At 40.5% G+C, this 12,587-nt stretch overlaps 1 protein-coding gene across 1 annotated transcript; it reads right to left on the bottom strand.

Annotated features, from left to right (window-relative positions):
* Positions 1 to 7,654: 7,654 nt before the first annotated feature.
* On the bottom strand, positions 7,655 to 12,555 carry mettl18 (methyltransferase like 18). Its single transcript, XM_054798798.1, has 2 exons — positions 12,170 to 12,555; positions 7,655 to 10,586 (listed from the first exon to the last, which is right to left on the bottom strand). Exons 1-2 carry the CDS (start codon positions 12,260 to 12,262, stop codon positions 9,672 to 9,674), a joined length of 1,008 nt encoding a protein of 335 aa, XP_054654773.1. The 5' UTR covers positions 12,263 to 12,555; the 3' UTR covers positions 7,655 to 9,671.
* Positions 12,556 to 12,587: the final 32 nt, after the last annotated feature.

The raw sequence follows: 12,587 nt of genomic DNA, 5'->3' as shown, positions 1-12,587 counted from the left end.
TTGGTAGGATGCAAAGACGTCAGTGATTGACACTGCCAGCAGCCAATTAGGAACGAATGGTGGTTTTGCATCATTTATATTTATGATTCTTCACTTAATACTTCTACATGCGTATTATCTATTTGTATACATATCAATTTATTTATCGTGGAGATTAATAAAGTATCTATCTATCTATCTATCTATCTATCTATCTATCTATCTATCTATCTATCTATCTATCTATCTATCTATCTATCTATCTATCTATCTATCTATCTATCATATGTTATTTTGTTATTATTGTTTTTGCAATTTAGTGTATTGTTCCCAGTGCCACAATAACCACATATAACCCTTTCTAGTCCATACACTAACTTGTGTGTGGGACATTCACAACTCATAACTTCTGCATCTGCACAATTCAGGAATGCGCAATGCTTTCACATTTAGAATTTGCTGTTCTTCTCTTGACTCTTGAATCTTGAATTGAATCTTCATGAACTTCAATAATGATACAGAAAACCTTCACCAAAAGAGCAGAGACAACTGATTACAAAGGAAGCGACATTTATTTAAAAGTTTCATTACATTTCATAATATTCAAGTCACAGCACGCATCTTTTTTCATACACAATAAACATTTAATGAAACCACTTCTTTTTGCTTTTTTATTGCCATGCATTTCCATTCTCTGCTGCTGCTGCCACCGTGTAGGGAGGTTGTGCCATGCCACAAGAACTGAGCCCATAGATGACACCTGAAGATCCCACCATCTATGGAATTCAGTTCTCATAGTAGAGCACATGATAATAATAAATGTATGTATGCCCATTTTATTTATCCTACTTTCAATACTATTTTTAAAATACTGTAACTAACATCAACTAACACATTTATTAAAGAAAGCACTTAGATCAATGTTTTCCAAACTTTGACTAGACCCAAATACATTAAGTAATTTGCTTCCCCCCCAGGACCCAAACCCACTCAAATATACAGTATAATGAATTCCCATAACATCAACATATACCGCACATAAATCAATGATAAAAAGAAACATGAAAGACATGAATTTATTGCAATAAACATGGAGACTGACCAATAAAAGTTGGGCCCGACCCTAAGTTTGGGTATCCCTGATGAAGAATGCAAAATAAATGACAGTGAAAAATACATTAATTAAGAAACATCAGCCACACATTAAGGATGACTCTATGGTGTGAAATCTACTTATTGAGAAAAGCATAATGATCAGTTGACAGCCCTTACTTTTAATGTACAGTATTAATATGGATAATTGATACAGTTTTAAATTACATTTTTAACATACTCCTTTTGATCAAGTTTCCACATGATAGGTTAGTGAGGTAAAATGAAAGAAAAAACAAACCTTTACCAAAGGAATGGTCACTTTTGAGCCTATTAAGGATTTGGTGAGGCTTTTCTCGTCATTTATTCCAGGAAATGTTTCACTACCACCGAAGTGCCTGCTAGGCTGATGCAAGCAGTGATAGCAGCCTGGTCACTGCATGATGTGACTCATCTGTTACAGGCACCACACTCTCAGGAAAAACTGCTAACTGAATACAACAAGGAAGTTTTAATGTCACAAACAATGGCAGAGGTTTCTTCTTCCTCCTTGGAAATTCATTCACTGGACTGGCAGCAGAGTCAGATCATGCTCGTGATAAGGTTCATTTAATTTGAAGGACACATGCAATGTAGAACAATTGAGGAAAGGCCACACCTGCTCATGTTCAGGAAACAACATTATTCCTAGTAGAAGTGGCAACTACCTCTATGAAGATCCTCTATGAAGACATTGGTGATGTTAGCACATTGCATGTAAGATTACATAGTAAGACAACGTAAACATGTTGAATGGACCTTATCCATTTTAGCTTCCCCCCTCTTTTTTAAATTATTGAGTCCAGTTATAACACTTAATACTTGCCTAAGGTCTCTCCAGATCAAATGCACCTCCACCAGTAGTCAGCAACTTCAAAACAATTTCAGTGTTCTCCAAAATTAACATAATTTAAGCCATCTCTTTGCTTCTCGGTTTCCCGGTGTAAAATACAGCATACAGTCTTGACATCCTGCTCCGACCTTAAATACCAGCATCACCCGGCTTCCCTCCCCCCCTCATCGCAATCGGTTATTCATGCACTCCCTCCGTTCGGTAAGCCCAACAGTCACTTCCCAGTAAGAAGGAAACAGTGGGAGTCAACACAACGCCCCCACACAGTGAATCAACACATAATAGTTTCAGAGGAAAACCATCTGACTGGCCCTGCCCCCTTGTTCTCATAAAGTAAAGAAAGGGGAAAGGCTGTGTCTGTGGGAGCCAGGAATTCCCCCGCAGCCTCACGTACGTACAGCTGTCGGTCTGACGAGACGATGACGAAGCCAACACACATGCGTACACTATCAGAAACTGGGTTTGGTGCTTTGAAAGAGAAATAATCAATAGTAGGCATTTTGGAATTAATAGCTGCTCATTGTGGGTGTTAAATGTAGTCATGATTGAGCTTGAGTTTTCTTAAGAAGTAGCGATGAGCATAGTCATTGAATTCTGTGGATTGTAAAGGATTGTTGATGAATCATGTCTTGAGGCAATTCAGGCAAATTGGATTGTACTCCTTGGCTGCAACCAGCAGAGGCGCTGCCGATTTGGCCTCAATTACTTTGCTGATTCGCATGATATTGCGTAACATTTGAAGCCTCCGATTCACGACCCCATGACATCAAGGAATAAACTTTTTGTGGAAGGAAGAGAAGGGAAGAAAAAAAATCTCAAAATCTGGACATACAGTGGAAACTTGGTTAGCGTCATTAACACTTTGCGGAAAGTTGGACTCTAACCAAAACAGACGCTAACCGAATACATTTTTCTGTAAGAAATAGTGTAAATCCAATTAATCCATTCCGGAGAGCTAAAAATGTGATCACAAAACACCTTTTTATAGTTTTACATGCAGAAAAAAAATCATAAATGTATATCAATACATATAAATGATGAATGAAAGGGATAAATTAATGTTTAAGGTTGCTTTTACCTTCAGTGAATACGATTCTTGACGTGACTGTTCCCAAAGACATGACGTGGCAGCAAGACACCACACGGATACCATCTTCCTGTAATGCCATGAGTTATTTCTTGAATTCAATATTTTTTCTCACTTCAATAACCTAAAATGGAGCCAAAGAAAGTTGCAAGTGCCAGCATTTGATAAAGGTGAGAAACATAATTGAATTCAAGGAATATGAATCAAAACCCTGAGAATCGTTTTGATTTTGCCACATCGTGTCATCGTGTCAGTCACGTCTTCAATGAATGTAAAAGTAACCTTACATATTCATTGATCCCTTTCATGTCTCATGTGTATGCATTTAATTGTTTCATGCATGTAAACTGTAAAAATGTGTTTTGTGTTAACATTTTTGAGAGTCAACCGCTGATGACATCATAGACGGGCAACAGAGCTGACTTCCAGTTGCTGTGTCCATATAGTGGCAAGCTAATAGGATGCTAACAAAGACGTTCTGTGATGAAAAAAAATATTAAGAACACAGAAAAAGAAAAAAAAAGAACACAGTTGGACTCACGCAAGTGTATTAGCAACACGACAAGCCGCGAGCCGTATTGTACACTAACTGGAGAATGTACGCAAACTGAGGCAAAATCTCTGCATACATTTTCAACGTTAACTGAAAAGCATGCCAACCGAGGTGGACGGTAACAGAGGTTCCACTGTACATGCGTATTATTGACCAGTGGTCATAAGTAGATTGGGAGAATAATGTTATAAAGACCCAAATATAAGACGACCTCTCCTTATCAAGACCTGCTATTGGAAAAAAATGTGTCTCTCTAGGTCACTTATGTGTGAGAATGACCGGAAGAAAAAGGCTCGGCCTGCTTGGGGTGAAATCGTTTGTGGAATGTCGCCGGATCTAGCGACAAAATTGCCAAGTTGGCAACACTGTTGTTCCTACAGAGATCCTGGAGCCTGCGCGTAAGAGTGTGGCAGTGTGGTGTAAACAAAGCTAGCAGTAGTGCTAATCAAATGACAAATGTCATAGTGACAGCGGTCATTTTTTTTTATGCATTATGTTCGACATCCTAAAACAAGAAGGAACTTTCCCACTGCTAACGTGTGAGTTATTATGTCTTATTAACGCTTTTCATGTCTTTTTTACTGTGTTAGTTCATAGGAGTGTGAAGGCGACTATAATCACACCCCTCCAGGTCACATTATATTGTTATTTCATGTCTACATGACTCTAATAATGTTGAAGCCTGTATTTTGACTACCAAATTGTTCCCTTTGTTAATATTGAATCCTACTTTGTGGAAAATCACTTATCGCCGTCAGGTCTGGAACCAATTAATCGCCATAAGAGAGGGACAACTGTACAGTTTCGTGACATTTCCTAGCCTTTTTTATCTTGTGTACCCACAGTCCCCCCACAGTCATACGTGTTGATCAATGGAACACAACTGTTATAGCGCACACATTCCGGCTTAATATGAAATGACTGAGAATATTTACTTACCATCCTGGAAATGAAATGTTCCCACGTAGCCCCTGCAATTTGCTGGCCCATCACTAGGGGCACACGTTCCCCTGGTTGGGAATCACTGACATAGCTTATAGGGATGATGGGTTTCATTCCACTTTTTGATGAAACTATAGAAATCCCTAGTTGTCCAGGTTCTAACCAAAGCATACCGGGGTTTTTTTGTATGTGAGCTATCCATGTGGTGACCTTCACCAAGGATGAACTGTTGCAGATAGTTAGGAGAGCACTCGTGCCATCTTACATCATACTTTATTGATTCCAAAGGAAATGCCGTCCTCCAGTAGCATGAATTGGAATAACATGTGAAAACAAAGAATGCATGACAGGTGGTGTCACGAGACATGTGGTGGGAACACAAGCCAGAGTGAGCTATGGCATGGCACACGTGTTAATATGGAAATGGAAGTGGCAGTGCGCCAGGCAGGATTGGAAGCGCACATTAGCTGCACTGGAAACCTCTTATTCCCCCCCTTCTTCTCTGTCCCCTCCTGCTCCGGTCCGGTCGCTCCAAATTTGCTTAATAACAAGCATCTAAGTCAAATAAATTCTGTATAACAGGGGAATTGTATGTCACACTTCTCCCTGGCAGAGTAAATCTGTTGAGCACTTGACGGCATTTAGATCTACAATTCTATTTGCTTTAAAGGCTGGACAGGGCAGGGGGGAAAACAAACAAACAAACAAAAAAACATTTTGTCATTGAAGCCAAAATAGTCTCGTGAGCAAACTTACCCATTTAATGTTTGAGAACAGGATGAGATCGTTTCGGCCCCAAGGCCTCTCGTCATTCGCTTTACCAGATAAAACTGCGAGATCCCAGCCTGCTCGTAACATCCCTAATTCACGATGCACACACTTGTAAAATCACGCAAATCACTAGCATAAACAATATACAAACATTTAAAGAGTGTTTGCAACTCACTAGAACATCACCTGTAGCTAGCATGTCGCAATAGCGTTTTAAAGACAGAAAAATGTTAGATTTGTCACAATTTGCATAAAAAGTTGTGGTGCAGGCCGACTTGTGTGGTTGTGTTATACATTCAATGCGAGCAAACATTAGCAGCTAAACTTAACCAAATCGCTATAATTCGCTGGAAAACATTTAAATGCTAAAGCAGCAAGAGGGCAGGATGTAAAGTTAGCGCCCTCGAGCGCCTTACAGTTGCAAACTGTCCCTTTAGGAGTTAAATATGAAATGCCAAATCTGTTTAGCGTTACCCGTAGGTGGCATCAGCCAATTCACCATTGGTTTGACAAGCGAGAGATGCGGCTACATGGGTAGCAGCCTCCTGGATTGATAAGAATCGGCCATAAATGAATGGATTGGATGAATGGATGAATGGATTGTAAACATGCACCAGGTATTGCAAGACTATCAACCACTTGACAGTCCACTTCTTAAACAATGCAAGAGCCTCAGCTGCCGGTGAAAGAATTATCCTGCTCCGTAGCTTAGCATGACTGAATACCAGAACGGTACAAACATTATAGTGGCCTCATTTATTGACAGGAACAACATCAAATTAAAAGCATTAAATGAACACAGAGCCACCACCCACCAGTACGAGGCCAGACTTTAAAAATAATATCATAATTTGGGGGCAAATATGAGGTGAAAGAAAAAGGGTAAAAATACAGTAAAGTAGTCTATCTGTGCCGCGTGGATGGTGGTTAGATGGTGCGTTCAAGGACTGTCCAACAAAGTGGGACAAGTTGCCACAGCAACAAACATACACTGGCTCATATTTCGAATTTTGATATCCATTTCCATAAAATTTGATGTAGTTACTTACTAATTATTATTTTTTTCACTAATTATTTTCTTTTTTAAGTGTTTTTTTTTTATCATTGCGCCTGAGCATTTCCTACAGCCCGGTGGTTACAGCAGGGGTCTCCAACCACCCTTGATACTGAGAACACCACCTCATGTTTGTCAGCAGCATGACACATCCGGTGTCAGGTCATAAGTCAAGTGCACTCCTACTCTTTCTGACTTACTTACAACTTCATCCAGCTCCTCCACACGTGCTTTCAGATTCTGCATGAAATGGACAAGGAAGACGCTGAAAACTGTCCGTTATGACGTGTGAGATCGTGGTGGTGAATTGCAGGCATGAGACACAACCTGAGTCCCTTCTCCAGATATATCATCCTGCTGTTGGGGGCACTGTGGCGGTAATATACAGTATGGTGTGGCAAACATCCCCATTTGCCAGGTCCAATATGGCGAATCCTTACACAGACCTATATCAATGAGCCCACCATCCTTGAAGCAGGTAAAGGTGAAGAAGTAGATGCCATTGCAGGGGGCTGTGAAAACGCCCACGAGAACGCCCACCGACCTAACTAGTTAGCCTCCACTGTATTTGTTGTAAACTTAAGAAAGTGTTTCAAACGAAGTGGTGAAGAACAATATAAGAAACCAAAAATTAACTACTTCCACAAGGAATGGGAGTATAACTTTTTTTTCTGACTTTTATCATGTCGGACATGCCATGGCTGACTCCATGCAGTGTAAATGTAATGTAATCTAATGTAATGTACCTTCAATGTAACATTACTGATGCCTTGCAACCGCAATAATACATATGACTTGTCTTTCAATATTGTCTGACTCATAATAGGCCATAGTCAACCACGAAACAGCAATCATTTATGAATACATTTTTGAAAAAACACAACAGAGAGAGGGAGTGATCTCCAAACCGCGATGTAGCGAGTAACAACCGTATATCCATTTCAGGTCTTATTTGTATGGGTGGCATAGCAGTAATAATAGGTTGAATATGCAAGTTGCAGGAATGTATAGTATGTAAACAGGAGTTCCAAAAATTCTGAGAGAGAATCCCGTTTAAATTTGCGTAATTAACCCAGCAAAGTGGGGAATTGTCTGTATATGTTCATATAATTACAGTAGTTTGGTGTTGTTGGACAGTGACAATTTCTTGCAACACAACAGGGCGTGAACTGTGAGTGTGAAATGTCACAGTCCTATCCCGGCATTTGCGGGGTACACTTACACACAGGTGTTGTCCCACCTCTGAAGGTAGAAAAGCCGATGCCGTTTATACAGAACAGGAACAGGGAAACAAGGCAGCTTTGTCAGGGACTTTTTCATTGAAGTCATCTTTGTTAGGTGACAGGTCACAAGATGCTGACTCACATGGACACAACAGGTGAGGCATATTATGAAGTCTAAAAAAATATTGTCATCACCTTTAAACAAGACCAGACTTGATACATATTTCTTCACAAACGGCGCCAGGAGATTACTTCACTGCATTTCCTGGATGTCTATTTTGCAGGATGTATACAGACATCAGCATGTGTCACATCGAGTGGCTTTTCAACAAACCACACCCAGGAATGGGGAAATTTTCATTTTATTTTTCCACTGAAGGAGCAAATGATGAAAAGCACCAGAATTAAGCATGAGGCCTTTTTTTTTGGAATCCGGCTTACAGAGACCCCACAGAGACCCACCACTGACGTACCGTGACGCCCGAATCCACTTTCAAGCTACATCCTCGAGCAGGCGGGATAAGTTGCAATTGACATTTTGTGTTGGACTTCAGAAACAAGCCTCGCTTTCATGCCGCTGTTTGAACACGGGGGAAATCACTCGCAAAGGTCACTGAGCCCATTTCCTTTCTTTCCTCCCGGTGTGGCTAAATAGACCTGGATCAGCCCCCTTTCAACTGCTCCTCACTTACTGGAAGATGTCTATGTAGGAAGTATGTGTGTGTGTGTGTGTGTGTGTGTGTGTGTGTGTGTGTTGGGGGGGGGGTGTAAGATTGACTTTGAGGTGATACAGCATTTAATAGCATTTCAACACACCTACAAAGACACCACTAGTATCAGTATTAATTACACTGTACTATATTATTATTACTTATTATTATTATTACTATATTATTATTATAGTGTACTATATTATTATTAGTTCTAACTGGGGTTGTCAACCATAAACTGATGCGACAGGATGTCTGGTTTGATAAGCGAGAGATTACATTGGTAGCAGCCTCCTGGATCTATAAGAATCAGCCATAAATCCTTCCATTAATCAATTGTAGAGACATGCACCGAGTATCGCAAGATATCGCAAGCAACTGGTTGACAGTCCGCCTGGGCTGCCTGCTCCGTAGATTAGCACGTCTGAAGTCGAGAATGGCTCTAAATAGCATTAGCAGCACGCTAGCTATTCACTGGGATAGATTTAACACATCAGCAAAACAAACGTACATTATAGCGATCTAATTTATCTTATTTTTTTATGTATTGTGCAAAACTAAGACAGGAATGACATCAAGTTAAAAGAATTTAATTAATACAGACCCACCATCCACCAATACGAGCCTGGATTTTGTTTTCCTGAAAGGTTGTGTACCAAATGCACACTAGCACTCAATAACGTCATCAAATGTTACCTTTGTGCATTCCCATTAATGTCAGCATTTGGGACCAAATATGAGATGTTATTTTGACTGCGAAATAGTTAAAAAAAGCCCAACAACTTACCAGTTGGTATTGTGTGTACACACCCCTCAGATACTACTAGTCCCAGAATACACGACACAGCTGGTGCGTGTCACGCTTCTCCGCTCCTCTTGTTAGCAGTATTCGTTTGATTCCTTTTACTGTATGATACATAGTTAGTGGTGCTCATAAGTTTATATATGAAACGCACAGGTTCTGTTCAAAGTTCAGTTGACTTTGAATATTTGGCTTGTACTCGCATTTGTATTGATTATGTATAGACTGTAGTTCTAATCTTTTTTAAATTTTTTTTTTACTTATAATAAAAACTCTGGTGCGTACCACTAGATAGAGCCTGCAGACCATCAGTGGTACCCTGTACCACAGTTTGAGTCAATGTGTTGGAGTTCTCAGTAGTACATACTGTAGGTCGTGTGTCCTAACATGGTCTGACAGATGATCTCAGGTTTTATCAATTTAATGAAGTCTAATTCCTTCACACTATAGCAGACCATCTGACAAATAAGGCTGACTTTAATATTTCAAGGTGAAGTATGCTTCACAGCCCACAGCCACTTATTATTAAGACAGTTGCACTTTACGCTACAAGAGTGCTTAGAGGACTAGTGTGATTCTGATTCTTTTTTAAAACGCAGGACTACAACATGTCTTTGAAGTCCATCTTCGCCATCCCACAGGTGATCCAGAGAGAAAATCCCCCTTTGCGCCACAAAAGTCTCAAACAGGTGCAGGCCGCCTCCCACTCCAAAGTAGTGGGACTTGGTGGCCAGGTAGACCACTCCGTGCGCTGCCAGCAGTTTGTGGAGGGTGTCGTGAAGCGCAGGGTAATAAGCAGTGTTGTATATGGTCTCTGAGGTCATTATAATGTCGTATTTCAATGGGGTCTCCTGATTTGAGGCCAAAGTAAGAAATGTGCGCCAGTCACCAGAGAAAAATTTACACCTGGATAGTAACAGGTGCTGGGAAGCGGCGTCTAAAGCTCTTCTTTTAGGGAGTAGGGTGCCATCTTTTGTCTTCTTTAGTTTGCAGTCTTTTCCGTCATCAGTGTCATCATCGTGGCAGTTTAGAATGACATTAGACACAGTGAGCTGCTCAATGACTGTACTGTTGTAGTCCTGGAAGTGGACTTGCCTGGCTCCTCTTTTCAAAGACAATATCCCCAAGAGCCCGGCCCCACAGCCCAAATCCAAGACCGTCTTCTCGCCGAATGTCTCCCCTTCCCTGTCGATCACCTCCAGAAGGTCATACGTGCACTCCCAGACCTTCAGCCCTCCCTCGTACACCCCAGAGATGAGGTCACACCTCTGCTCGGCCGTGCGGGACAGAACGTTCTCTGCGTCCTCCCTCTCTGAGACGGTCCTCTCGAAAACAGTTTCATTGAGGTAGTGAAGCGGAGGGAGAGCGCCGACGGAAACGGTTTCATAGACGGCGTCATCGAGAAGCTGCTGGGGGTGAGAGGGTGGGAAGTGCTCTTTGGCTTCTTTCAGTGGCGCTGCTGGGCTGCCACTTTCCTCCGACTGAAAAACACAGGAAACGTATATTGGTTCAGTTAATTGTTCCACATATTTTTGAATGCAGTTGTGTTTCAAGTACACAAAACTATGTAAAAAAAATAGTTATAACAATGATTTTCTTCAGTTCAGGCATACAAAACAACCTTCACATGTAATTACATGCCAAATATGACTTTTGCAGTGTTGAATGGGCCTAAAATTCATCAGAATACAAATGCACTTTCCTCATCATTTCAAACACTATTACAAATCATCCATGTGATTCAAAGAATGACATTAGGCCATCAACATGTCATGTGTTGATGAGTTGTCAGAACACACCAGTCAGGATAAAAATCCCTGACGACTATCCAAAGAGGGCTTTTTAAACCTTTTCACATTGGTTCTCAAACGATCTACACCAAGTACCACCTCAAAAATATTTAACTTTGCACAGACAGTGGATACCAGTGAACCATCAACCGTTGGGAAACCAATGCTCTAAACCCTAAAATATGCCTCTCATTAAACTTCCAATTAAATTGATTTCAGTTTTACACATTAAGAAACAATTACAGGGATACAGTACACACTATTGTACTTAGAATAGTGCAGTTACACAATTGCTATTCTTGCCGGAATTTTTTAAAATTTTTTTAATATAATGACTTGTGAGACAGCGCCATCTGTTGTATTCATATCTGCGGGCTGTAGCATTCATTTTCCCCTGCAGATATTGCCTGTCTAAAAATGAATTATTCGGCCATGCCTGTATGACGGCACGCCATGACTGTTCAATTTTGAATCGGCAGCCTTTCCACTTGCAGCTTATGCTTGCCGGTAATTGGCTTGTGCCGTATGTGCTAAGTTGAACATTAATATGTCAGAAGAGCAAAATAGAATTAGAGTTGAATTTCAGCACATTCTTGGTTAATAACTGAATGTTCCACTGGTGGTAGTTGTATCACATAATCTATGACCTAGGTCAGGTATGTCTGAACTTTTTCCACCGATGGCCGGATACAGAAAAATTGAAGGATGAGATGGGCTACTTTGATACATTTGATACATTTAAGATGCTAAAAGCAATCAATCCAATCCAGTGTAGGTCAATATATGCTAAACTATTAGAACAAAACACATCTTAGTTTTGTGTTATAGGGGACACAGCAAATTAGTATAGCATCTTATAATCTCTATTTTGAATCATTCATTTTTTTTGTATAATATTCGAAGGCCAAATATGAACAAGATCCCGCCCACAAATGGCCCCTGGGGCGCACCTTGAAAACGCCTGAGCTTGTTGACTGTGAAAGGACGCCCTCCAGTGGGTGACGGTTGAACTTCTGAAGCATTCTGCTTCAACATTATTCGTACTGCTTTAAAATGTGTCTGAATGTACAGACTTCCCTTCCGAATGGATTACTGTTGTCAGAATTGATTGAACATACGCGTCATCAGTAATAAGTTATTCGTTTTAATTTTAGGCAGAACACAACATTAACTAAAACGTGTCTTTACGTTGCACGCTGGAAAAAAACAAGTAACCCCTAGCTCTATCTTATGATTGTGATGACATCTAATCAACAAGTGTTGTCAATACTCACAGGTTTTGCAGCAAATTCAGTCTTGTTGATGAGCGACGTATTTCCGCCCTTGTCCGGGTTTCCATCGACGATGAAATTAAAACAAAACGACATATTACTGGTAAAGTTATACTGAGTTAAGACAGAGCACAAGCTAGCTGCCCAGGGTGGTGTGGTGCGGCGCCTCGTGCCGTGAGAACAGCCAAATACTCAAATTCCCAGGATTCCTCGAAATGAAACTGCCAAATCTGAAATCGATGTATTTCAAATTGTTCATTAAATTAATGTCTTAAACGGATAGTCAGTACATTTATGAACGAATATATATACGAGGTGTGACTTGCGACATTTAACACCCTTAGCCGCGACTACATGTGATGAAATAATATAAGCAAGACTATACTTCCTGACTCTAACTACCATGATGCTTTTCGCTGCA

Source organism: Dunckerocampus dactyliophorus, chromosome 14 (genome assembly GCF_027744805.1).
Source record: "Dunckerocampus dactyliophorus isolate RoL2022-P2 chromosome 14, RoL_Ddac_1.1, whole genome shotgun sequence".
Taxonomy (NCBI): domain Eukaryota; kingdom Metazoa; phylum Chordata; class Actinopteri; order Syngnathiformes; family Syngnathidae; genus Dunckerocampus; species Dunckerocampus dactyliophorus.
Note: the sequence above shows the minus strand (reverse complement) of the source record. Positions and strands in the feature narration are given on the sequence as shown.

Bases quoted from the DNA above. Each gene is read 5' to 3' on its own strand.
- mettl18 (XM_054798798.1), bottom strand. From the start codon at position 12,262: ATGTCGTTTTGTTTTAATTTCATCGTCGATGGAAACCCGGACAAGGGC. The intron at 10,587-12,169 runs GTGAGTATTGAC...TGTGTTTTTCAG, and splicing joins CTGAATTTGCTGCAAAACCT to TCGGAGGAAAGTGGCAGCCC.